The sequence below is a fragment of the Octodon degus genome, unplaced genomic scaffold (assembly GCF_000260255.1).
Source record: "Octodon degus isolate 3935 unplaced genomic scaffold, OctDeg1.0 scaffold00002, whole genome shotgun sequence".
NCBI classification, from domain to species: Eukaryota; Metazoa; Chordata; class Mammalia; order Rodentia; family Octodontidae; genus Octodon; species Octodon degus.
In genome coordinates, this window is record NW_004524578.1 from 27,155,116 (window position 1) to 27,180,911 (window position 25,796).

A 25,796-nucleotide genomic window follows, 5' to 3' on the forward strand; every position below is an offset into this window, starting at 1 on the left:
TTCTTTCTTTCTTTCTTTCTTTCTTTCTTTCTTTCTTTCTTTCTTTCTTTCTTTCTTTCAGTACCAGGAATCAAACTCAGGACCTTGCACTTGCCAGGCAGGTGCTTATGCTCTGAGCTATCTCCTTGGCCCCAGAACTTTATTATTTTATTTTATTTAGTACAGGATTGGACTTGTAGTGATCCTCCTGGTTTCAGCCTCCCAAGTCCTGCAATCACAGGAGTGTGCTACCACACCTAGCCTCAATCGCCATCTCAGCATGCCCTGGAGATGGGGCCAGCACAGCATGCAGAGAGCAAAACCCCGGTCCCTGCATCTGCCTAAGCAAGTGCTTTAATCTGTTGAGTTATCTGGCCAGCCCCTATTATTTTTTATTAACCTTTATTTATTTATTTGGTACGGGGTCTTGCTATGCAGATCAGATTTGTAGTGATCCTCCTGTCTCAGCCTCCCTCCCCAGTTCTGGGATTACAGGGGCGTACCACCATGCCCAGTTCCAGTGGCTGGCTTGGCTCAGGGCTGGCATGGTATGTGCTTCCAGGGATTGAACCCGGGTCCTTCCTTGCTCTTGTCAGGCAGGCACTTAGACCGCCATGCTATCTCCCCAGCTCAGAACTTTATTTTTGACAAAAATAAAAATCAAGAGCAGGTATAGCGGTGCATCCCTATAATCCTGGCACTTGGGAGTCTGAGGTAGGAGGATTGCTACGAGTTTGAGGGTGGCCTGGGCTACATAGGGAGTCTAAGCCAGCATGAATTACACAGTGAGACCCTGTTTTGTCTTGTTTTTTGTTTTTTTTTAAAGTCAGGAAGAGGAATTTGGGGGCTTTGTTAGACTTCTTTTTTTTTTCTTTCTTTCTTTTCCTTTTTTTTTGAGACATGACTTCATTTCTGAGTTCAGGCTGCCCTGAACTCACTTGTTCACTTGTGATAATCTTCCTGTTTCAGCTTCCCAAGTGCTGGGATTATAGGCATGTACCACCATGCCAAACTGTTCAATTTCTTTATATTTTTAAGTTTCATAGTTATTCATGAGGGGGACTATCCACACGGGCCACCCTCCTGTCCTCTCAGACAGAAGCTTTCTTTCCCCCAATAAATATATTCTGCTCATAACCTCAAAAAAATAAAAACAAAAAAATGAAAAACAACAACAATAACAAAAAACCCAGTTATTCATGAGTTGTGGTCAAAATGAAAAGATAATATGCCAAGTCACTGGTCCTGTTCCCTAGAATGTTCTGGAGCTGAGCATCTATGATGAAGATTTAATTACAAAGGATGAACTCTGCTTCAAAGTTTTCTATGACATCTCAGAAGTCCTTCCTGGCAAACTGCTCCAGAAAACCTTCTCCCTGGCTCCCCAGGTGGGTAGGGAAGGCCCCCTGGGCCCACCTCATTCAGCTGTAGGCTGAGGAAGGATTCAGTTGCTCCAACTTCTGGGATGCTGCTAGGATGCTGTGATCCTTTCCAAAGAGATCTGCATTTTAGTAGGAAAGCAGCCTGCTCCTCATGCAGTTCTAAACTCTATCCCTCTGTGCAAGAGCTTTAGCCATGGGGGAGGGGGGCCTGGGAAGTGGAGAGCACGCAGAGCTTAGCATCCCTTTGGATGCAGCAACCCCTCAGGAGGTGTGCACTCTTGCTCTTGCTCATGGGCCCCAGACCTGCCCTGAGATGGTCTGGAGATCTTCCCAGTGCAGGCGAGATGTGGGAAGGCAGAGTGACAGGGCTTGGGCCTTCTTCAAGAGAAGATGGGGACTGGCATCCTTCAGTGAATGAAATCAGTGAAATCAATCTTTCATTCAGCACTTTGTCTATTCCTTTACTCCTTCAGCATGACCCAGGGCTCAGGGGGCCAGAAGGAGAGACTGCTCTCTACAGACTTGCTAGCTGCAGAAAGAGAGAGAGCTGCTCTCTAGACTTGCTAGCTGCAGTAGCGTGGGTAGGTCAGCCTTCTCGACCTCTCCTCCATTTCATTTGTGAATGGGAAATAATTGTAACAGCATGGCTCCCTTAAGACAAGCTGAGATGGTAAGGCATATAAAAAGGACAGTATGGTCCATCAGCTTTTCACTGTTGAAAAAAATACCTGACACACACAGCCTAAGTGAAGAGAGGTCTGTTTTGGCTTACGGTCTCAGAAGGTTAGTTCGTGGTTGCTTGGATTCAAGGCAGAAACCGTGGTAGAAATCCAGGGCAGAGGAAAGCACCCACTTCATGGCAGTCAGGAAAGAAAGAGAGCCAGGAAGAGTCAGAGAGAAAAGAAGGGGCCAGGACTGGATATGCTCTTCTAGGTCTCACTCCCAGTGACCTACTTCCCCTGGCCAAGCCTCAGCTCCTCACAGCACTTTTAGCTATGAAGTCAACTATGGATTAATCATTCATGAGGTTAGAGTCCCATGATCATTCAATCACCTTCCACAGGCCCCATATCTGAACATCTGGACTCTATGGTGATGGTGGGGCATCTGACATTTTTGATCTAAGCATTAACATGTGTCAACTGTAAATGTTGATGACTTACTAATCCTCTTTGATCTTAGGGACAGGAAGAGCTAGATGTGGAGTTTCTAGTGGAAGAAACGTGAGTAATGTCACATTTATTCACGTTTATACATGAGTAATGTTACCTAGCCCAAGGCATGACCAGGTAGGCAAGCTTTGTTCAGAAAAATAGTCCTGACCTAGAACTGTGTTGTTCTGCCCATATGAGAGTACTGTCCCTCACTGGCCCCTGTCAGAGAGGTCTGGGACTCCTTGGGGAGAGCTGAGGGCTAAAGGCCAGTATTTCCCCTGTCCTGCTGACTCCTCCCCCTTTCATTCTGCAGAGGTTCCCCTCTCCCCTGACACTTAGAGCCTTTGGCATCATCCAGGGAGGCTTCAGGTGGGCAGGTCAGTGCAGGGTGGGCCTGCCTCTGCCAAACCAGACTAGTGGTCTTATTTTTCTAGGTCGGATCCTCCAGAAAATCTGATCACCAACAATGTCCTTGTGGTAACCACCTTTCCTGTCCTTAGGGGTGGGACTCAGAGCAGAGAGATGAGGGCAGGGGCACTGAAACAGGTGAGAGGCGACAAGCTAGGAAAAGTCTTCGTAGTGAGACCATCCCTGGTATCCCAGCCAGGGGTCACCTGGGTCTATGCAGGTCTTTGGGGGTGTTGAGAGGATGTCTGAAGGTGGATGGCTGAAGGATGATTGGGAACATCAGGTGCTTCCTGATGGGGGTTGGTCACATATGAGGAGCTCACAGTTCTTCCCTGGGGTTGTGACGTCATGGTGAAGCGTGGCAGGCCAGGCCCACCTTTGGGTTGCCAATGCTGAGGGAGTTTCCAGTGAAGCTGGGGATAACATCTGGCCAATCAGTTCTTCCATGGGATCCAGAAGTGTCCTGGTCACACTTCCAAGCAGCAAGCTGCAGTGGATGGAAGGTGGCCCACACCACATGAGAAATACTCTTCTTGGTGTGGACCAGCAGACCCTGCAGTCGGAGCTGGGTGCCTCAGGTCAGCTGAAGAGGTGTCTGCAACACACACAAAAGGAAGTGCTCACTCTCCTGGCTAGGCAAGCACTGGCTCGATGGGCTACTTTACTTTTCAAAAGAATACATGAAGCTGGCCACCAAAATTGGGCATGGTGATGTATGCCTGTAATCCCAGCACTGGGGAGGTGGAGACAAGAGGATCACTATGAGTCGGAGCCACATAGCGAGACCCTATACCAAATAAATAAAGAAATAAAAGATTCAAAAAAACTTTTAAAAAGAATATACATGAAAATGAAGTCAGGTGAGGATGGTGATACTCATAAGCCCAGCACTCTACGAGGCCGAGGCAGGAGAATTGCAAGTTCTAGCTCATCCTTGGTAACTTAGGTACTTAGCAAAAGTTTGTCCCAAAATTTTTTTTACAAAAGGAATAAAGATGTAGCTCAGTGTAAGAGCCTTGGGCTCAAGCCCCAGTCACACACACACACACACACACACACACACACACACACACACAATCTATGGCAGCTGCCCCTTCTCTGACGCACTAGAGCCCTGCTGTGGGCTGGTAAATTGAGCAGTTTCATGGACTGGACAGCCACATGGAGGATTAAGAGGCCAGGGATCTTGTGGGAAGGACAGTGTGAAGGTGTCCCAGTCCCTGTCATGTCCAGGGAGACTCCAGCACCTTGTTCTGTCAGTGTGCGGGTCTGTGGTTGGCATACACTGGGAGTCATTACAGTTGGAGTTGCCCCATAGTCACTGTGGAAAAGGAGCTGTACTTGGGAAGCTCTCAGAGCTTCTAGCAGGTCAGTAAAGCCAGGATGACTGGGTTGGCGGTGGAGAAGGGGCCTCCTGAGGGACCCAGACAATAGTCTGGGCAGCTGCAGATCAGAGGTGGGATGAAGTGTTCCACACAGTTCTATTTTGGACCCCATTTCTTCTTCTGTGTGTGGTGGATTTGGGACAGAGGGGCTCTGAGAGTTGGGGCTGAGTTAGTCCTAGCTGACCCTGTGTAGTTAACACCATGGTCTACTCCAGGCCCGAGAGCTGTCATGCCTGGATGTCCATCTGGACAGAGCAGGGAGCACCTCTGAGGTAGCAGGTAAGAATGGCAGGAGGGTCCCCTGACCTGAAAAGTGGGAGCCCCAAGGGGGTTGTGGGGAAGGCTCTTTGCGGAATCCTGCTTATCATGGTCCAGCATACCTGGCCTCTCTCCAGATTTACTACTGGTTTCCCAGGGCAGAGCTGCAGCTCCTGCCAACCTGCCTTCCATCTCCCTAGATCAGGATAAACTGGAGCTGGAGCTGGTCCTGAAGGGGTCCTATGAAGACACACAGACGTCTGCCCTGGGCACAGCCTCTGCCTTCCACTTCCACTATCTGGCAGCCCAAGACACAGAGTTGCATGGGTGCCTGAGGGTGGGTCTCTGCTCCCTAGCCCTCCCCAGCTCTCCCACCCTGTTTAACCAACTCCAGCAGTGGCAGAGCCCTCCCCACCTCCTCCTGCCAATGCCAGGTGTCCTGTGGCCTCCTCAGGTTCCCTCACTTAAGCACCACAGCCCAGAAGCCATGGAGGATCAATGGGAGCTGCTATGCCATGCAGGTCTTGGTTTGAACACACTGGTGGCTCCTCCAATGATGCTCTTGACCCTGCTGCGTAGCCTGCCCCTCACCACCTCTGCAGTCTCATGTGTCGCATCCCCTTGTTCATGCTCTGGCTGCTCTTGTGTCCTATTGCTACACACTGTGCCAGCTGCTCCTCCTGTCCTCTGTCTTGGTTACTTTATCCTGCTGCATGGCTGGTATCCTCCCCAAGACTACATTCCATGTCTATAGACATGGGACGTGATCAGAGGGAACACCACCTTTGCACTAAACAAGTACTGGCCATTATTTTGTAATTTTGGTACCTAATTGTTATTAATTTCATATTAGTAGGGAGGCACTGTGGCTGCCTGGATGCTCAGTAAGCCTGTTGAATGTCTGCATGAATGCTTTCTTCCAGAGCTCCAGAAGCAACGGATGGCACTCAGCCAAATCAGTTGGGCACCTCACTGTGCCCCTGCGGTCCTTGACCAGGGGCAAAGAGGTGCCCATCAGTATACCTACTGCAGATGTAAGTGGCCTCAACTTAGAGAAGTTCTGTGGAGATAGACAAACTTGTCCAAGGCCCCGGGGGATACCTATGTCCCCCAGGACTAGGATATTCTAAGTGTGGTTTCTTGCTTTGATTTTAGGACTCAGGAGTGAGGCTGCAGCTCAAGGCAGATAGCTGGTAAGGGACATGCATATCTGTGAGGACAGTGAGGGGTGCTCATAGGAGGGAATTCTGTGGCACAGGTGGTTCTTGGGATTGGGTCAGGGAAGTAAACTGGAAGCTCACTGCAGGCTTGGTTGGTCATTGAGCCACGCAAGTGTCCTCTCACCTTTGGGTCCTCTTCTGTCCCAGCCCTAAGGAGTTGGCCGTGCGCCTGGGCTTTGATCTTTGTGCAGAGGAGCAGGCCTTCCTGAGCAAGAGGAAGCAAGTTGTGGCCAAGGCCCTGAAGCAAGCCCTGAAGTTGGACAGAGACCTACAGGAGGATGAGGTCTGGGGGAGCATGAAGGATGTGGGTCCAGATACTCCAGATTGGCCTGTGGGGCTCCCTGATTCCTATACCCTCTTCAGACACCCCAAGCAATAGAGATAGGGGTGGGGAGGGAGACATGGGGCAAGTGTGTACACTTCAGGGTTCTTGGTCCCTTGGGGCTCTGACCTGAGCTGAGGGATGTCCCTGATGACCCCATCAGGCCCTGACCTCAAGGCCCTTGCACTAGAGGAAGGGAGTAGGATGCAGCTTGGGGTCTCTGTCCTTGTTAACCAGTCTATGTCTGTGTGGCCCAGGTCCCTGTTGTGGGCATCATGGCTGAAGGAGGAGGTGTCCGGGCCATGACCTCACTCTACGGACATCTCCGAGCCCTGCAGAAGCTAGGCCTCTTGGACTGTGTCACCTACCTGAGTGGTATCTCGGGTGCTACATGGTAAGGGCCATGGGGGCTGGGGCAGCTGAGATGACTAGGGCCCAGAGGGCAGCAGAATGGACACCAGAGGGAGCTTGAATATGGCGACACCATGAGGGTGTGAGTAGGATGTTTCTGCCAGGAACAGTGGCAGGAGGTCCTGTCCTGACATTACTGAGGGCTTGAAGGTGGCTGGACCAGAGGGAGCTGGATAAGGTGCTCAGGAGACAGAGGCTGGCAAGTAGAGTCATGAGAACTTTAGGACAGGCCCATGAAGAGAGGCTAGGGCCCTATGCTATCTAGGATGGTGGTCATCACCCATAGTGGCTACTGACTCCTTAAAATGTGGCCTGTCCAAATTGGGATGTATTATAAACATAATTTTGAAGACTGCTTGAAAAAACACATATTATGCCAATAACTTACAGTGACTATACGTCAAAATGATATTTTGATGTCTCGACTTAAATGCAATATATTATTAAAATTAATTCTCACTGATTTCTTTATACTTTTTATCGTGGGTATTAGGAAATACAAATTCCACATGGGCTGTAGCCGTAGCTGAGGAGTAGAGCACTTGCCTAGCATGAGCAAGATTCTGGGCTTGATCCCCACCGCCTCCAAAAATGAAAAGAAAATGAACATTATCTATGTGGTTCACAACTGTAATTGTGGACAGCAGGGATGGAGCACTTTCAAGACAGGTGCTGCCCTGGCTGAAGGAGCCCTGTCTGGGGAGAAGATGCAGGTGGGATGGCACAGTCGCAAGACAGCCTCCACCCACGCTTCCTTCTTCCTCCTCCAGGGCAATGGCCCACCTGTATGGGGACCCCGAGTGGTCGCAGAAGGACCTCCAGGGACCCATCAGCCACATCAGGGAGCATCTGGCCAAGAGCAAGCTGAGGGCCTTCTCCCCGGAGCGCCTGGCATGCTACCGGCGGGAGCTGCAGCTGCGGGCCTCGCAGGGTCACCACACCACAGCTGTGGATCTCTGGGCTCTCTTGCTGGAGTTCAGCCTGCACGGCCAGGTACTGCGAAGCTTCCCTGAGGGGTGGAGGGGCGGAGCTTTGAAGGCCGTGGCAAGCCTTGAGCTTCTGCCTCTCTTAGGACACCCCTTTTTTGGGGCCGGGGAGATAGCTCAGTAGAATAAGCACTTGTCTGGTCAAGCACAAGGTCCTAAATTTAACACTCAGTACCGCAAAAAGAAAAAAAAAAAAAAAGATACTCCCTTTTTGAGGTTGGCTCTTCTTTGGTTAGTTGCCGTTGACAGAAATTTCTGGGTCTCCCAAGGTTTGAGGATCAGTCAGTATTAGTCAGTGAGATGAAGCTTAAGATTTCTAGAACGGCTTTTATTTATACTGCAGTGTAAAATGTTATTCTTTATCTTTAGCGTTAAAAACCCACACCGAGCCAGGAATGTAGCTCAGTAGCACGAGAGCCTGACTGGCAAACACAAGGTCCTGAGTTCAATTTCTAGTTTTAAAAAAAGACCAAAACTAAAAGTGCAGACTTTAAAGACAGAGTCCCTGGGTTTTAATCCCAATGCATTTTACTAGTTGTGTGTGTTTAGGAAAATTTCTTAATCTCCGTGCCTCAGTTTCCTAATTCGAGCAACAACACGAAGCACAGATACGTTTACTGCGATGGTTCTTTCTGGAGAGTTTAGTAAGTTAACTGTAGGGTCTTACTCTAACTGATACCACTGTTAAAATGTAGGAATTCTTTCACCATAACCATTTAATATCTTAAGCATGAAATTGAAGGATTTCTCTTTTTCTTTTCTTTTCTTTTTCTTTTTTCTTTTTCTTTTTTGGCTCACTCAGAAAGCCTTCAGGGCAGGTTTGGCTGGCTTGAGTTCTGGGAATGGACCCACAGCAACCTGAGTTGACTGACTGTTTAAGCAGGCTCTTAAAGAACTGAGCTAAGGAGCAGGCCCCCTATTTAGCATGAAATTGAAAGTAAACTATCTGGGCCGGCCATGTAGCTCAGAGGATTAAAGCGCCTGCTTACGCAGATGCAGGAACCAGGGTTCCATCCCTGGCGTGCCATGCTGGCCCTGCCCCTCAGGTGCGCTGAGATCATGATTGAGACTGAGTGTGGTGGCGCACACCTGTAATCCCAGCTCTTGGGAGGCTGAAAACAGGAGGGTCACTGAGTCCGATCTGTGTGGTGAGACCCTGAGAATTCTGTACCAAATACAAAAAAAAAAAAAAAAAAAAAAAAAAAAAAGAAAAGAAAAAGAAAAAGGGGGAAAAAAAGAAAGAAAGAAAGAAAAGGAGAGAAAAAAGTAAACTATCTGGTTGGGGTGTGGCTTTCTAGCATAAACGAGGCCCTGGGTTCCATGTCTATTACAATTTTAAAAATCAAATTTATTAATAGTAAAAGGAAGGAATGATGTCTCTTCAAATTTGAGGGGTCATTAATTTTTACTGGTATACAATAACAATCATGTTCCTCATGGAGAATTGGTACATGTACATAACATATCTTAATTCTTTTTTTATCCCTTTTCTCTCTACTTCTATTTCTCCTCAAATTTTTAAAAGTTTTATTTTCACTGGCAAGTACAATATCACTCTTATTTTTATTAGGTTAGCAATACTTATGCAAATATCAATATTTATTATTAAACATTTACTATGAAAATCTTCACATCTAAGAAAATGCACAAAAGAGAAACAACAATGCGCATGATTTAGCCAATCAGCCCCAGCTGAAGCCCAGCCCCCTTTCCTTCCCATTCTTCAAGTTTATACATCATCCATCACAGGAACACCTACAATCTGTAGATATTGTATAGTATTATCCATCACATGGAATTCCATATAATGTATTTTGTACATCTTTGTTATGTGGATCTCTATTACATATAATTTGATATTTATGCCTTTAAGAAAAATATATTACTCATCTGAATAACTGTGTACAAGTCTCAGTGTGCACACGTGTTAGAGGCTCACCCAGTTTCTGATATTTACATCCAGGAGTTGACCTGCTGAGCTGTCAGGTCTGTGTGTTGTCTTTTCCAGTTACTGTCAAATTGCTGCCCAAAGCAGCAGTGTTGATTCACAGTCCCATTATCGGTGTGACATATTTCTTTCTCTACATCTTCTGCAGGTTAAGATTTTTTCAGCTATAGATTTTTTTAAAAATGTACTTGGTACAGGGTCTCACTACGCAGCTCAGACTCATAGTGACCTTCCTGTTTTCAGCCTCCCCAGTGTGCCACCATGCCCAGACTCCTTGCCTGCCCAGCACACCCAGGGGCAAGGCAGGCACGTCACGTGGTGTCAGAGATGGAGCCCAGGTCCCTACACTTGTCTAAGCGGGCTCTTAGTCTGCTGAGCTATCTTGCCAGACCTTCAGCTCTAGATATGAAGGGAAAGTGTATTGTAATTTTTTAGTATCTTGAATTTTTTTTTTTTTCCAGAACCAGAGGTTGAACTCAGGGCTTGCGCTTACCAGACAAGCGCTTATTCTACTGAGCTATCTCCCTGGCCCTATTATCTTGAATTTTAGTAAGACATTATGTTTTCAATATATTTATCATGGATTACCTACTGAAATTTTTTTCCCAATTTTGTATTTAGTTTGTCTTTTTTTCAGTGTTTTTTAGAATTTTTATATAATCTGATTTTAGCCCTTTACCAGCTATGACTATCTTGATGCATAATTTAGTATAATCTTATCATTTCCTCCTTTATGATGTGTGTTTGAGGAGTCTTCCTTTTCCTTCTCCCAAGTTATAAAGTTCCTCTCTGCATATTCTTTTTTTTTTTTTTTTTTTTTTGGCGGAACCGGCGAATGAACTCAAGCTCTTGCACTTGCCAGGGAAGCACTCATTCTACTAAGCCATCTCCCCTGCCCCTCTCTGCATATTCTTACATAAGCTTTAAAACTTTGTTTCCTACAAGTAGGACTTGAATGTACCAGAATGTAAGTCTCATATGGCTAGGGGTTAATTTTTTTATTTTTAAAAATTATTTCTTTATTCATTTATTTATTTGATACAGGGTCTTATTATGCAGCGTGGACTCATAGTGATCCTCCTGTCTCAGCCTCCCCAGTGCTGGGATTACAGGAATGCACCATGCCAATTTCAGTGGCTGGCAAGGTGGGGCTGGCATAGCATGTGATCGAACCCAGGTCCCTGCGCTTGCCAGGCAGGCGCTTAAACCACCAAGCTATCTCCCCAGCCCAGGGGTCAATTTTTAAGGGGTGTTTTCTGGTATGCTTTCTTTCCCTGTACAGGTAGCAGACTTCTCCAGTTTTGTTTGTGGATTCTTTTTCTCTTCCTATGGCATCACTTGTCTCGGATCAGGTTTTCTGTGCCCACGGCCTCTTCCTGAACTCCCTGTTCCAGTCACACAGGACTGGCTTCCCTGTCTAGGTCCATGTTGATGCAGCTCAAGCCCCTGCCCTCTGAGTGCTTTCCTGTGCTCTATTTTGGGTCTCCTTGCTAGGTTCTGCGGTGGTTCCTTGCACTCTACAGGCACAGAGAGCCTCCGGCCATGCTGGACCAGAGGTGCACAGGGCTTCCCTCTCGCTCTGGCTAGCTGAACAAGGGACTGCTTGCAGCCTAGAGCTTGTCTTAGCAAGAAGGCCGAGGCAGTCAGCCTCAGGTGGTTTGGGACAGGGCAGGACATATGGTAGGAATGTGTCACCTAGGTCACCCATGTCTAAAAGAGGACTATGTGTGTTTTCTGGAAAGCAATGCCCATGTGTGCCTCCTTGGACGTGTGCCTGCGCTGTGTCAGGACCTCACCCACTCCACCCATAAACCCATAGAGACAGGTGCTAAAAGCCCAGGATGCAGAGGGAGGAGCCAGCAATGCACGTGACGTGAGCTGCGTAGTGCACCGCCTGCAAAACCCTGAATGGTGGCCCTACACTGGGGCCTGGGCGGAACGGGCTGCACCGCCCTCTCCTTCCCATCTCCCCGAAGCCCAGAGGGGCAGCTGCCTCCTCACCCCCACCTGTGCCCCTGCCCTGTCCCTTCCTGAGGAGCTGCCACCCCACCTCACTTAGGCTCTCATTCCTCTGATCCCAGGTGATGGATCAGACACTGTCAGGACAGAGAGATGCACTGGAGCGGGGTCAGAACCCTCTGCCCCTCTACTTGAGCCTCAATGTCAAAAAGGACACTGTGGACACCCTCCACTTCAAGGGTATGGTCCTATTTGCTTTGTCCCCCAGCACATATCCACCTCAGGTCCACTGCCTCCAGCCCCAGGCTTTCCATAGAAGCCAAGGCAGGAATGACTGTATAGATGGCCTCACAGTGGTGTACATGGGCCCAGGGCCAGGCAGAGCAGCACTGTCGTTGGAGTGGAAGGCATTTGAGCATGTGCACAGGGTGGAAGGGGAGTGCTTTCCTCAGTCTGCTGATTTGGTGCTGAGCAGTAGGGGGGCTAAGGCCTGCCCAGGGTGGGGGGCAGTATCTGTGGCCCTTACCAGAGGGAGCTCCTCTATCCCACTTCCCCCACATTCCTGCCTCTCCTTCTCATCCCATCAGAGTGGGTCGAGTTCTCCCCCTATGAGGTCGGGTTCCTGAAGTATGGAGCTTTTGTTCCTCCTGAGCTCTTTGGTTCTGAATTCTTCATGGGGCGATTGATGAGGAGGCTCCCTGAGTCCCGGATCTGCTTTCTGGAAGGTGAGTGTGCTCACCCTGAAAACACTGGCCAGGCTACTTTTCAGACCTGATCCCTGCAGCATGGGTCTGGGCAGAGCCCTGGGATGAGGCAAGAAGCTGGGCGACAGTTGGGTGGAGCCATTGCAAGAAGCGCCCTTTCCCCCTGCTTGCATTTCCCATTGGCACTAGATGTGGGGGCCACCAGCTTTCATGGGCAGGAGGCAGGGCTCTGGGGTCTGAGGACCGCCCTCTCTTGGGGATTTGGCTTCAGGGACCTGGAGCAACATTTTCTCCGTAAACTTGATGGACACCTGGTATAACCTTGCCTGGTCTGGGGAGGAATGGAAACAGCATGTCAAGGATGAGATACACTGCACAGGTGGGAGAGGGTCCCTGGGGTGGTCTGGAGGCAGGAGGGATGGCATTTCTGGGACCCTTGCTGGAGCAGTGCCTGTTTCTCTGGTTGCAGAGGAGCCAGGAGATTGCTTGAGGACCTCTTCGTGGATGGAGTCCTCCTGGCTGCAGCCTGGATCGGCCCTGGCACAAGCATTTAAGGGCTTCCTGACAGGGAGGCCACTCTGCTACCATGGTGCCAACTTCCTCCGTGGCCTTCAGCTACACCAGGGCTACTGCGGCCAGAAAGACTTCTCTACTTGGGCGGGTAAGGACCATGGATGGCCCTGTGCCCCATAGCAATACTGGGCTGCCTGACGGGTGTGGGCCACGACTGTTGATGGAGAGAGGTCTTGGGATTCACAGTATCTTTTTCTGGAGTGAGGTCTGGAAAAGATCCCATTGGAAGGCCTTGGGCAGGGCCTGGGCATCCGGAGAGTAGCAGAGGTGCCAAAGGGATATGGAGGTGAATGTGGCCACAAGGGGGTGGGTAGGATGGCAGCTGCTTCTGACTGTCACTACTCTCCCACCAGATTGCCAGTTGGACTCCACCCCTAGCAAGCTGACCCCCCAGGAACCCCAGCTCTGCCTGGTGGACACCGGCTACTTAATCAACAACAGCTATCCCTCCATGTTCCGGCCAGGCCGCAGGCTAGACCTCATCCTCTACTTTGGCTACGCCTTGTCCTCAAAGTTTGAGGTGCCCCCTGGCTGCCCCCAGGCCCCTACCTAATCTGGCCAGGCTCCAGGGACAAGAAGCAAGCCCCTGAGCCACAACCCTCATCTCCCATATCCTTCAAAGAAGAGAATGGCAGGGGCTATCACTGGGGCTCTGGATTCCAAGATGAACAGGACAGAGTTCAACACACCTACCCTACAGAGGAGCCACTGGGCTGGGTGGAAGAGGCCCCTGGCATCTCCAATCCAACCTCCCCCTTACCCTGGAGACTACTGGGGACTCTGGGGTGGGACAATGCTGGGACGAGCACTTTGGTTCCCCACTAAGGCCCTCTAAGCTCTAGGACTTGAATCATCTATTAATGACCACAATTGGGGAGAACAGCTGGGTCTGTGGTTCACCTAAAAGTTTCGCTTGCTAAGATCCTCAGATGCCCCCGTAGCAATGTAGCACAGAACCAATACCGAGGGCATGAGGGTGTGAGCTGGGGCCAGACCCAACTGGCATTCTCTAGAGTACAGATTTGGGCTGACTGTGCTCCCTCTGCTCTGCCAGGCACTGAAGCAGGCTGAGCTGTACTGCAGAACCCAGGGGCTGCCCTTCCCCCATGTGGAGGCCAGTGCTGAGGACGAATGCCAGCCCAGGGAATGCTACCTGTTCTCGGACCCTTCCTGCCCAGAGGCCCCTGTTCTGCTCTACTTCCCCCTGGTCAATGCCTCCTTCAAGGATCACTCTGCCCCTGGTGAGCAGCCCCTCCCCAGTCACCCAGGGAAGGGTTAAGGCCCACAGCCTTAAGACACACCTCCCCAGCAGTAGCCAATACCTCAGGTCTGGGCAGAGCCCTGTGGTGAGCAGCCTCAGTCATCACACTGCTGTCTTCTTTGTCTTGACTCTCGCCTCCTTTGCCCCTTTCCCATACCCACATTCTTCCGCTCCTTCTGCATGGAGGTTTGGTTGGCCTCTGGCTCAGCCTAGTCTGAGGCTCCTCAGGGAGTTGTGATCTCTTCAGGGGCCCCCAAATCTAACACCTCTTCATAGTCCTTCCTGTCCTGCCACCCCACCCCACTATCCTGCTAGAATTTTATCTCCTTTGGATGAGAAAAAAAAAACAAATTTCTGCCTCAGTGCATGGCTCCCAGTTCTCTAGCTCCTGCCATGATTCCAGATCTTGCGGTGTACCTTTGAACATGCTCAGCCCACACCTTGGAATTCTAAAGAACTTTCCTCTCTCAACACAGTGGTTCTTTCAAAGTCAAAGTCCCCTTAATTTTATCATGAGCTTTGGAAATACATGTGCTAGCCCGGTTGATTTTCTTCTGGCTGTTTTCACCTTACCCAGAGTTAATTAGTTCTGATGGCAGGACAAGTGCCATGCTGTCTGGAGTGTGGAGTTGGAAAGTCCCCTATCTGAGAATAATGCCCTGCCACCTCATGTGCATTTGCAGGCATGGGAATGGAGAGCTGGGAGGATCAGCATGGAGCCTTCCATGGGGAGTATCCCCAACCTCTCCCCTGTGCAAAGCTTAGTCTAATTGTGGAGGCCTCTGAGCCTGTTCCTGACCTCTCCCTCCCCTGTACAGGCATCCCACGCAGTCTGGAAGAGCTCCAGGCTGGTCAGGTGGATCTCAACAAGACCACCACACCCTATTTCCTGCACAACATGACCTACTCAGAGGAAGCCTTTGACCGTCTGCTGCAGCTGAATGACTACAATCTGCAGAACAGCCAGGGTACCATCCTGAAGGCCTTGAAGATGGCTCTGAAGCGCAGGGCCCCAGAAACCATGCCTTGAGGGGTCCAGGTGTGAGGTTGCTCAGGGCCTCCAAGATCCTGAGGGCTGGGAGCCTAACCATCCGCTGCTGGCACAGCAGTGGCCCTCTTTGGCTACTGTTGCTAGCTCTGCTGTTTGGGCTACCTCTGCAGCTCGTCTCGCCACCCTGAATCTGTCCCTGACGTTCACAGCTGCCCAAGAGTTGGAGATGAGCTTTTCCTCTCACTAGCATTTTAGTTGGATATGGAGGTGCACACCTGCAATCCTAGCAGTGTGGAAGGCTAAGGCAGGACGATTGCAAATTTAAGCCCAGCCCAGGCAATTTAGTGACTTAGTGAGATTGTATCAGTAGATCATCAATCAAGCAAGCAAGCAAGGAAGCAACCAAAGGATGAGGGATGTAGCTCAGTACAAAGGCCCTGATTTCAATTTCCAGTGGAGGAGAGAACAGTTGGACATGAGATAAGTCTTCACAAATAACTGCTTTCGTACTTGAGTGGAATGGATTTGAGGTGGCTCCAGGAACCAGGAATCATACTCTCTTTTCTTCTTCTTTCTTTCAGCATGCAAGTCTCAAGTCTTGACTTTTTTAGATAAATTTAATGCTTAATATCTTCTTTTTTTTCTTCCTCTTTTTGAGACAAGGTCTTGCTCAAGTTGACCTTGAACCTGCAATTTCTCCTACCTCAGCCTTCTGACTGCTGAAATTACAGGCATGCACTCTCATACCTGGATGTTCTTTTTTTTTTTTTTAATACCTGGCTATTCTTAAATATTTTATTTTTATGGTGTTGTAAGTGGAATTATTTTCTTAATTTCATTTTCAGATAGTTCATTGCTATTGTATAGAAGCACAGTTTATGTTTGTATTTTGATTTTGTGTACCAAAATCTTGCTAAGCTGATTTATTAGCTCTAATTATTTTTTGTGGATTCCTTAGAACTTTTTTTAAAAATGTATTTTAGTACAGGGTCTACAGGGTCTACTGGGTCTCACTACACAGATTGGACTCATAGTGATCCTCCTGTTTTCAGCCTCCCAAGCGTTGGGATTACAGGCATGCGCCACCACGCCCAGTCTCAGCACATCCTGGGGCGGGGCCGGCATGGCACTGGTGATCCAACCCCAGTCACTGTACCTGCCTAAGCAGGCACTTTAGTCTGCTGAGCTGTGTGGCCAGCCCTGGATTCCTTAGAACTTTCTATGTAAAGAATGTGTCATCTGCAAATAGAGATGGTTTTGCTTTTTTCTTTTTGCCTGAGTGTTTTTTATTTGGTTCCCTTGACTAGAACCTTGAGCAGAGTGCCGAATGTGCAGACATGTGCCTCTTGTTCTGAGAGAGGAAGGTGTTAGCCTTTTCTCATTTAATCCTTTTCTCCTTTGTCTTCTATGTTCTTTATCAGATGTTGGAAGTTGCTTTCTATTAAGTTCGTTGACCTTTTTGAGTTACTTTTTTTGTCATGTAATTAGTGAATTTTGTCAGATGATTTTGTGTGTATTTTATGTCTATTGAGATAATCATGTGGGTTTTGTTCTGTGTTCTATCAGTGTGTTTTGTATTATTTGATCTTCCCTTCCTGGAACCAATCCCACTTGACCATGGCATATAGTTATCATTTATGGTTATCGCTGGCACATTTCTCTTACTTCTCGTACTGAAAGGTGAACACAGTACACACACACACACACACACGCACACACACACATGCACACACACACAAACACGTGCACCAATTATGGCTGCCCTGGCCTGATGTGGTGGTCATTTTGGGGTGAACATGACAGATGTAGGCTCAGAGATCACCCTCACCATCTCCTGATTTCCCCTGGCTCAGGATCTTTCTTTCTCAACTTCCATGTCTGGCTTTATTTAGATTCTCTATTTCCTCCACTTTATCACAAACTCTTATTTTTAAACATCAACCATGGTAGAATTTCTGGCTATTGTATTTTATTTTATGCCAGGCCTTTTACATGAGTTCTCTTAATTCTCACAGCTAATATATTAGCTTCTGTTATTATCTCCATGCTCTTAGTGCCAAGAACCAGAGGTGGGAAAGGAAGAAATGCACCCCCTGCCTGATTCTTCTGGGAACCCACCTGGTGCTTCCAGGGGGCCAGGATGTGCTCCTGGGGGCACTTTCACAGGGCACCAGCATCCACCAGGTTACCGTGCAGCTATGATAGAGCAAGACAGAAGTATGCCTGAAGATGGACAAAATCAAGGTCATTGTGAATCCACCAAACCAGGCAAAGGCACCCTCTGATTCATGTGAAAGATCACTGTTTCTTTATCATTTGTGGCTTTCAGTACTGTCTTACTCCACTGCCTCCTAGATAGAAATTGTAGACACCTTTTGTGGGATCACTGCTACTTCCCAATAGCATCCAATAGAGAGCAAACCTTTGTCTCCTTGAACGCCCCCTCAGACCACCTTTTCCAAGCCCAAATCCTTCTGTAAGCCCCTCCCAACCACTTACTGAGACCCCTGCCTCCATGCCCTGTGATGCGTTGTTTCCTTAGATGCCACAGGTACCAACAAACCCCAGTTCATTCAAGTACCAGGGAGGGTCCTGTGGCCTTTGGCTAGTGGGCATCAACCAATTAAGTAACTTGCTCAACCTCATTAAACCTGGAAGTGGCAAAGCCAGGTCTGGAGCTGGAAGCTTTGAAGATCAGTGCCCAGGCTTCTAAGCCCCACATTGCCCCCCACCTGAAGCTTGCTACACAGCTCGGACTCACAGTGATCCTTCTGGGATTACAAGTGTGTGCCACTATGCCTGGTCTCAGTGACCTGCTCAGTGCGCTCTTGGAGGCATGGCATGTGATGCTGGGGATTCAGCCTGGTCCCTGCACTTGCCTAAGCAGGTGCTTAATCTGCTGAGCCATCTCGCCAGCCCTGAGAATGTTGTAACTCTTAAGTACAGTGGAATCCCAAGGATGTTTGGAGGCATCCAGATTTGCAGCCAGCTGGTTTGTAGTGAAGGTGACTCTGAGGACACCCTGGGACTCACAGTTGGTGGCTAATGTGAAGGCCTACTGATTCCCTTGGTCTATGCAGTTTGGTGGTCCTCATGGCAGCAGCCTGGAGTCCAGTGAAGACCTGGCAGTCTGAACTGAGTCCTCAACCTTGGGGTTTGGTCAAATCCAGGCACCCAAGCTCTGGAAACAGCAGGGGTTTGAGGAGTAGGAAAATGGTCTCTTTCCACTCGGGGAACTTAGTAATGCCAGAGAGAAGGCTAAGCAGGGTTCCGTACAAACCCAGAGTAGGTCGGGCTGAGACTCCTGGCCATACTTGGCTGGAGAGTACACGTGTATTTTCCCCTTCTGTTGTCACCTGAGGGCTCTGACTCTCCCAGTACCAGGAAGAGGTCCTGCTACAACCACGCTGATTTGAACACAGACCATTCGCCAGCAGGGGTCAGGCTCCTGAGCAGATCAGACAAGGGTTTTCCGTGCAGTCCTGGGCTCTCCTGAGCATGCCCAGAGAGGACAGGCCGACAGGAAGTCAGCAGTCTGGCTCTCTGGTCACCAGTGCCAGCTGTGGTGAGGCTCTCTGTTCTCTGCTCCACACAGGTGGTGGCAGTGGGAATGGAGAACAGGAGATGAACTGAGAGATTTTTTGTCTTTTTTTTTTTTCTTTTGTATTTAAGGGAAGGGTCTCACTCTTAGATCAGACTTGTGGTGATCCACCTGTTTACAGCCTCCCAAGAGCTGGGATTACAGGTGCGCACCACAACCCCCAGTCTCAATTGCCACTTCAGTGTGCCCCAGGGTCGGGGCCAGCTCAGCAGGCCTGGGGATTGAACCCCTAGCCTCTGCACCTGCTTGCAGGTGCTTTAATCCGCTGAGCTATTTGGCCAGCCAAAATTTTTTTTCTGATCAAGTTGTGTTTATGCCAAAAATGCAAGATTGTTGCACATTAGAAAACTTACAAAAATTTTTAATAATGTTAGACCAAATCAGAATAATCGTATGAAAATAATTTCTTCATGAAATTAATCATAAGCTCAGAGTTAAAAAATAAATTAATTAGGGTCTTTACTTAACTGAACATAGGTTATTTATGATGGTTAATTTAATGTGCCAGTGGGACTGAGCCACTGTGCCTGGACAGTCAGTCAAATAGTATTCTGGATGTTTATCTGAATATGTTTTTTCCTTTTTAAAAACGGAGATTAATATTTGAAATGGTGGGCTCTGGGTAAAGCAGACTCCCTTCCAAATGTGAGTGGGCCTTGTCCAAAGTCAAAGGCCTGAAGAAAATGAAAACTAGCTTCCCCTGAATGAGAAGAAACTCTGTCTGCAGACGCCTGTGACTCAACCAGTCGCTCTTCCTGAGCTTCCAACCTTCCAAACTGTTCTACCAGGTTCTGGACTCACCAAGTGTCCCTGGATGAGGAGTCCAATTTTTTAAGATAAAGCTTTCTGTCTCTCTTTTCTTCTCTTTCTATAGACACAGATACAGACAGATAGACAGACAGACACACACCAAGTCAACTGTCCATATCCACAGATTGAATCCACAGTGGATTCAACCAATGCAAGTCAAAAATATCCAGAAAAATATTGTGTCTGTATTGAACATGCACACAGACTTTGCCTGGTCTGTGTTTCCTAAACAACCTAACAACTGTGCCCATAGTATTTACGTCGTGTTCAAGTGATGAGTTATCTAGAGATTGATTTAAATAATGCGGGAGGATGTGTGTAGTCTATATGTGAATGTCATGTCATTTTACAGAAGGGACTAGAGCACCCACACATTCGGGTGTTTGTGGGAGACCCCAAAACCAAGCTCCAGACACGGAAGAACAATTGTATGCACATCTTTGTATCATGTTGGCTAAAAGAGTATCCATTAGCAGAAAAAACAGACACCTGCTGTGCTGAATGGGAAAGCCCTAGATTTGTTTCGTTGGGATCCGGGAACACGGTCGGAGGCCCAGGATCTTGGTTTGTCAGTTTGGTTTCCTGGAACTGGGGCAGTTTCTGTGGGTCAGGACTGGGCCTGACTTAGCACATCCTCTGCTGTCAAGAAGTACAGCAGCACGCAGCCAGCAGCTCAGGACTGCTGCAGAAGTGTCTGTCCCCAAGCTCTAGGGTGATACCACTGGCAGGATTCTGTTTTAGATAGATGCGGAGACATAGGGAGACAAAAGGAAAGAATGAGTCTAAGTGGAAAAAAAGACACAGATTCTGTAACAGTTCAAGTTGAGGGGCTTGAGGAAGGTGAGGACACACAGAAGACTATGAAGGTTGAAGGGGAAGAACTGTTGGTGTTGTCTGAGCGTGTGTCCTCTGGCAAGTCACCTGTGGAGAGGAATGTGTACTCACCAAGGCCATGTCACAGCAGTTGGACACCCCCTCCCTGTGTTACTGGGGACTGACCCCAGAACCCTTACATTGAGCTACATTTCCAGAAATTTTTACTTTTTATTTTGAAATAGGTCTTGCTGAGTTGCCCAGGGTGGGCTTGAACCTGTGATCCTCTTGCCTTAGGCCTCCAGGAGGCTAGGATGACAGGCCTGCATTATTGTGGCTCTAGCTGGGCGTTTCTGATGTCCAGCTTCTACTGAGAGCAGGCCCAGCTACGGTGTTACAAGGCAGGGTAGGAGCGCAGCAACAGCATGGCCCGCAGTCAGAGTTCAAGGCTGGTGGGACCCCAGGGCCCCAGCCGTCATTCCCATCTGCACCATGGTGAGGTGGGAGCTGAGGAGGTGATGTGCCCTGGTGAAGGTCACGCAGCAACGCTAGGACTTATTGGTACTCTCTGTCTCTGACTGTGACCACCACCGTTCTTCTAAGAAGAGAAAGAACCCCAGTTTCCCTACAAGAGGCTCACCTCTCCTGTACTCACCTCACAAGTCTGGAGTCCCCACAGACTCCACCCCAACTCCACTGGTGGCCTTGTGGCTCCAGCTTATCCAGCTAGAGGATTGTGGCACATTACTCCGGCCAGACACTGGTGCAGTCGCTTAATTTGCTTTAAGACAAATTGTTTCAAAACTGTAGAAGAAAGTTCTCTTTCCCGTTTTGCAAAATGGCGGGCGAAAAAACTGAGAATCCAGACACTAAAGAGAAGAAGCCCGAAGCCAAGGAGGCTTCTGCCAGTGGTACTGGTAGAAAGGGTATGGTGAAGGCAAAAAAACAGTCCAAGAAGGGGCAGCCCCACTGCAGCCGAAATCCTGTCCTGGTTAGAGGAATTGGTAGATACCCCCGATCTGCTATATATTCCAGACAGGCTTGGTACAAGAGAAAGTACACAGCCACCAAATCAAAGGTTGAGAAGGAGAAGGAAAAAGTTCTTGCTATCATCACAAAACTGGTCAATGGGGACAAGACTGGAGGTACCTGGTGGGTTGAACTTTGAAAAATGCCCAGATACTACCCTACTGAAGATGTACCCAGAAAGCTCTTGAGCCACAGCAAGAAACCCTTCAGTCAGTATGTGAGGAATCCTTGAGCTAGCCTTGCTCCCGGCACCATCTTGATCATCCTCACCAGGTACCATAGGGACAAGAGAGTGGTCTTCCTGAAGCAGTTGGCCAGCGGCTTGCTACTTACGACTGGGCCTCTTACCCTTAATCATGTTCCTCTATGAAGAACACACCAGAAATTTGTTATTGTCATCTCTACAAAAATTGCCATCAGCAAAGTGAAAATCCCCAGACTCCTCACTGATGCTTACTTCAAGAAGAAGAAGCTGCAGAAACCCAGGCAGCAGGAGGATGAGATCTTTGATACCAAGAAAGAGAGATACCAGATTTCAGAGCAGTGCAAGGTGGATCAGAAAGCGGTAGACTCACAGGTTTTAGCAAAAATCAAAGCTGTTCCTCAGCTCTGGGGCTATCTGTGATCTGTTTTTGCTCTGACAAATGGAATTTATCCTCATAAATTAGTGTTCTAAATTTCTTACTAAGAATCTAATTAAATAACTGCTACATTAAAAAGAAAAAAAAACTACAGGAGAACAGCTGTTAACACTCCTCTCTATCACAGAGTGACCGTCACATTACTCTGCGCTTAAGTCCATTCAGAAAGTTTAGGACTCTGACTTGCCCAGTGAGGGGGATTAGACTGGCTTGGGACTGAGGGGGTTCTTAGGATGGAGGGGACTTCAGTGCAAAAATGAAGGTGTTGGGCCAGTTGGGACAAGTTGGTCATCTGATCTAATAGCTGGCAGTGAGCAGTGACACAGAGGGGAGGCTGAACTGGTGCTTCTGGGGTTTTATCAAGGTTTTATCCAAAGCCCAACTTGTTCCCATCATGAGAATAAAGGGGGAAGAAGAGCCGGGAGAACTTGCCTGACAGCAGAGAGCCAGGAGAGAGTCTGAGCTCTGCCCAGCCTCCTTGGGAAAGTGTCTTCAGGAAGGACCCTGAAGAACAGCAAGAAGGGTCCATTAGGAAAAAAGGAGTCAAGAAGCGGGGAGGCAGCAGGCTGCAGCTTAATCCCAGATCTGGGCACCTGGGGATAACTAGTGACTTTTCTAAGCCTCTTTCCTCATCTCTAAAAGTGGATAGACAACCATAGTCTCTCTGCAGCATTGCTGGAAGGATGCTGCTGCATCCTTGACTGACACCCCACTGGCAACAAACTGCTCTTTGGCCTGTTACTCTGTCTTGTTGATTCTGTCAGAAATCCATGCAGTCTCCTTCACTCACACATTAGGTACTTGATAAGTGCTAGCTGTTATTTTTAAATTTGTGAAATTATTTTAAGTATGGACCTGCATCCTGGTTGGAAATGGCTTTACAGAAATGACGTTCTTTTACGTACATAAATGATCACTGGTGCCAGTGTAAGTGGCGGCCTGGGTCTGATGCAAGCAAGCTGCAATTCCTGGTTTGAAAGTTGGCCGTTATTTTCTGAGTTAAGGTTGCATTTCAGATAGCTGCCACCAGGGGGCTCTGTTGTGAACTGATTTCTGCAAGGACAGCTTGACTGACAGTGCCAATAAGGAGTCCGATGGGAATGGGGTAGGGGTGAGGAAGGAGAGGAGTGAGGGCGGGGAGGGGAGGGTAACAGCCCCAAGCACGGAATATACATTTCACTCTGTAAACCATTCTACAATATTGTTTTAGTTACTTTTTCTTGTTGCTGAGACAAAAATACCTGATGCCTAAAATTAGGGAAGGAAAGGTTTATTTAGCTCATAGTTTGTGGAGGTTTCAGTCCCTAGTTGGCTGGCTCCAAAGCCGAGTGACACAAGGCAGAGAGCCATATTTTATGGGAGTGAGGGGACTTGGGGGCAGGGCTGACACAGGGACAAACAACAAAGCAACAAGAGCAAAAAAGGGAGGAGCAGCAGAGAGCAAGGCTTTCTTCCTGGCTTACACTGTGTGCAGGCACCCCACCCCACACTCCCACCATAATTCCAGTTTTGGAGCATGAATCAATCCTAAACTCCAGAGGCCCTCCTCATCACTGCGTGAGGCTTTGGGGGACATCTAGACACAAACCATTACAAATATATACTCTTAAACTCATGTAACAATCTTACGTATTAGTAACCAGCATTTGTATGAATTCTCCAGAAAGAACATAATTCAGAGCAAAATTGCAAGGCATAAACACCGAAGTGAGGCCTCTTACAGCGTTGTCCTGAGTTGGTGCCATTTAGGAGTTTCTTCTTCATGGCTGGGATGCCCATCAATAGTAAAGTTGCTAAGTAAATTTTGATGGATTCATACAATGGGATACTAAACTACGGGAATGAACACTATGCATTCTGCGCAGCACTAGAGATGGATTTCCAACATACTGGTCAGGCCAGGTGTAAAAGAATCATCCTGAATGACTGTGTTTGCATGAAACTCCAAAGTGAGTCAAACTAGTTATGATACTGGAAATGAGGATGACATACCTCATTTCCCAGGAGGAGCCCGGGAAGCTGGGACAGAGGGGAGCCCAGGAGGGCTCTTGAGTGCTGGTGATACTCCGTTGATCAAGGTACTGGTTACATGTCTGTGTCTTAGTTTGTTTTCTGTTGCTTTAACTGAATACTTGAGACTGTACTTACAAAGAAAATTATTTTTCTTATCACTCTGGGGGTTGAGAAGTACTTGGTGAGGACCCTACTGCTGGTAGGGGCTCCACAGAGTCCCAAGATGGTACACGGCATCACATGGCATCAGAGACCGGTACAAGAGGGGCCCATAGCAGCCAAGGTGGTTTTTAATGACAGACTTCTCTGGAGATAGCTCTTTAATCTACTAATCCATTCGTCTTTGAATGGATCCATCTATTCCTGAGGGCAGAACTCTTATTACCCAATCACCTGCCACGATTCCATCACCTTTAAATATCCTTACTCCATGATAATGGGAATTAACTTCCTATGCAAGAATTCAGGGTGACAAACCTTTAAATGAGAGTCACCCAGATGCTCACTTGGGATCCACATCGCTTCCTCTATGTATGTCAAGCTTCTATTAAGAGATTACTTTAAGAAAAAAAATCCTGGATCACATTTATAATCCCAGCTATTCAGGAAGTTGAAGCCAGAGCATCTCACAGTCAAGCCCATCCTGAGTAATTTAGCAAGACCCTATCTCAAGATAAAATATTTTAAAAGTCTGATGGTGTAGCTCAGTGAAAGATCCTGAGTTTATCTACCACCACCTCCACCAACATTTTTTAACTAAAAACTTTGGGGACACATGGTGAGTGTGCCCAGGAGAAAGGAAGGTTCTGGTTCTGGGTTATCCCTGTCTAGTGCCTCCCTCACCCTGGGCTATGGAGAGTAACAGCATGAACCTCAACCCGTGAGGGAGGCCATGGAAGTTCTGCTTGAGGTTTCAAAAATTTTGAATATTGGTTTAGATATGAAAACTCTATTTGTGTACAACTTTGGGAACAAGGCATTAACTCAAAAGCTTTACACCAGTTATTAAGAGCTTCACAGGGCTACTGAAGGGCTAATGGTTGCTGAAAAATATGATAAGCTGACTTTCTGGAGAAATCCTGAGGAGATACTATCCAGGAGGGTATGAGAAATCACTGTGTCAAAAAAGGTACAGTGAAATTGCTGTACGTAGCAGTGGAGAAAAAGTTTTCCTTTTAAGAAAAATTATTTTTAAAAAAGAATTGTAAAATCATAGCTTTGTAAATCAATGGAAAGTGGCTTACAGGGAGTATCAGGTGTGTTTTCCTCACATTTTTTTTATTTATTTATGTGTATATGTGTGTGTGTGTGTGTGGCCAGCTCAGCCCACCAGGGGGTGGGGCTGGCTGGCATGTGGTGCTGGGGGATTGAACCGCGGTCCCTGTGCTTTGCTAAGCTTGTTCTAAGTAGGTGCTTTAGACCACTGAGCCATCTCACCAACCCCCTCCTCACATGTTTTTTTGGTGCCAGAAATTGAACTTAAGACCTCACACTTGCTGGGCAGGCCCTGTGCCACCAAACTATACCCGCCAGCCCTTATTTGTTTTCTTTAACAGCGCTATGCTTTGGCATTGCTGTGTTTGTATTTGTGCATTCCTTCTTTATAGCACTAATGGCTTTAATTTTCTAACCAGGACTTTCTGCCTGTTTTGTGCAGATCTGCTGCACCTGGTTGACGTATAATAGAACCCCTCAGCAGGGATGCGCCGTAGTGGTGACTTGTTGACATTTCCATTATAAACTTTAATTTTGAGTTGTTGATGCTAAATACCTGTGGATCTATGTTGCATTAGGCTGAAAGTGACAGAATTTCAGTCACCATTTTGAATTTTGGTTTAGGTTTCTCACATATACCAGAATTTGGTTTTTAAAATAAGAGTATAGAGAACATTTCTTATACTCTACTCTTAGTTTTTGGTTTTGGGTATTTCAGGGAAGGGTCTACAGG

The 25,796-nt window shown here is 47.9% G+C and overlaps 1 protein-coding gene and 1 pseudogene across 1 annotated transcript in view; both read left to right on the top strand.

Moving 5' to 3' along the window:
• Pla2g4d (phospholipase A2 group IVD) overlaps nucleotides 1-14,995 on the top strand; it is a 20,662-nt gene extending 5,667 nt beyond the window's left edge. The window contains 17 exon segments of the mRNA XM_004623510.3: nucleotides 1,236-1,367; nucleotides 2,544-2,584; nucleotides 2,950-2,992; nucleotides 4,524-4,587; nucleotides 4,767-4,903; nucleotides 5,490-5,600; nucleotides 5,722-5,759; nucleotides 5,934-6,069; nucleotides 6,366-6,502; nucleotides 7,290-7,512; nucleotides 11,535-11,652; nucleotides 12,000-12,137; nucleotides 12,388-12,495; nucleotides 12,586-12,777; nucleotides 13,043-13,209; nucleotides 13,744-13,930; nucleotides 14,769-14,995. Coding sequence (XP_004623567.3) covers nucleotides 1,236-1,367; nucleotides 2,544-2,584; nucleotides 2,950-2,992; nucleotides 4,524-4,587; nucleotides 4,767-4,903; nucleotides 5,490-5,600; nucleotides 5,722-5,759; nucleotides 5,934-6,069; nucleotides 6,366-6,502; nucleotides 7,290-7,512; nucleotides 11,535-11,652; nucleotides 12,000-12,137; nucleotides 12,388-12,495; nucleotides 12,586-12,777; nucleotides 13,043-13,209; nucleotides 13,744-13,930; nucleotides 14,769-14,995 — 2,199 coding nt within the window.
• A 6,008-nt stretch (nucleotides 14,996-21,003) lies between these two features.
• Nucleotides 21,004-21,870, top strand: LOC105741969 (annotated as a pseudogene).
• The last annotated feature ends 3,926 nt before the right edge of the window (nucleotides 21,871-25,796 follow it).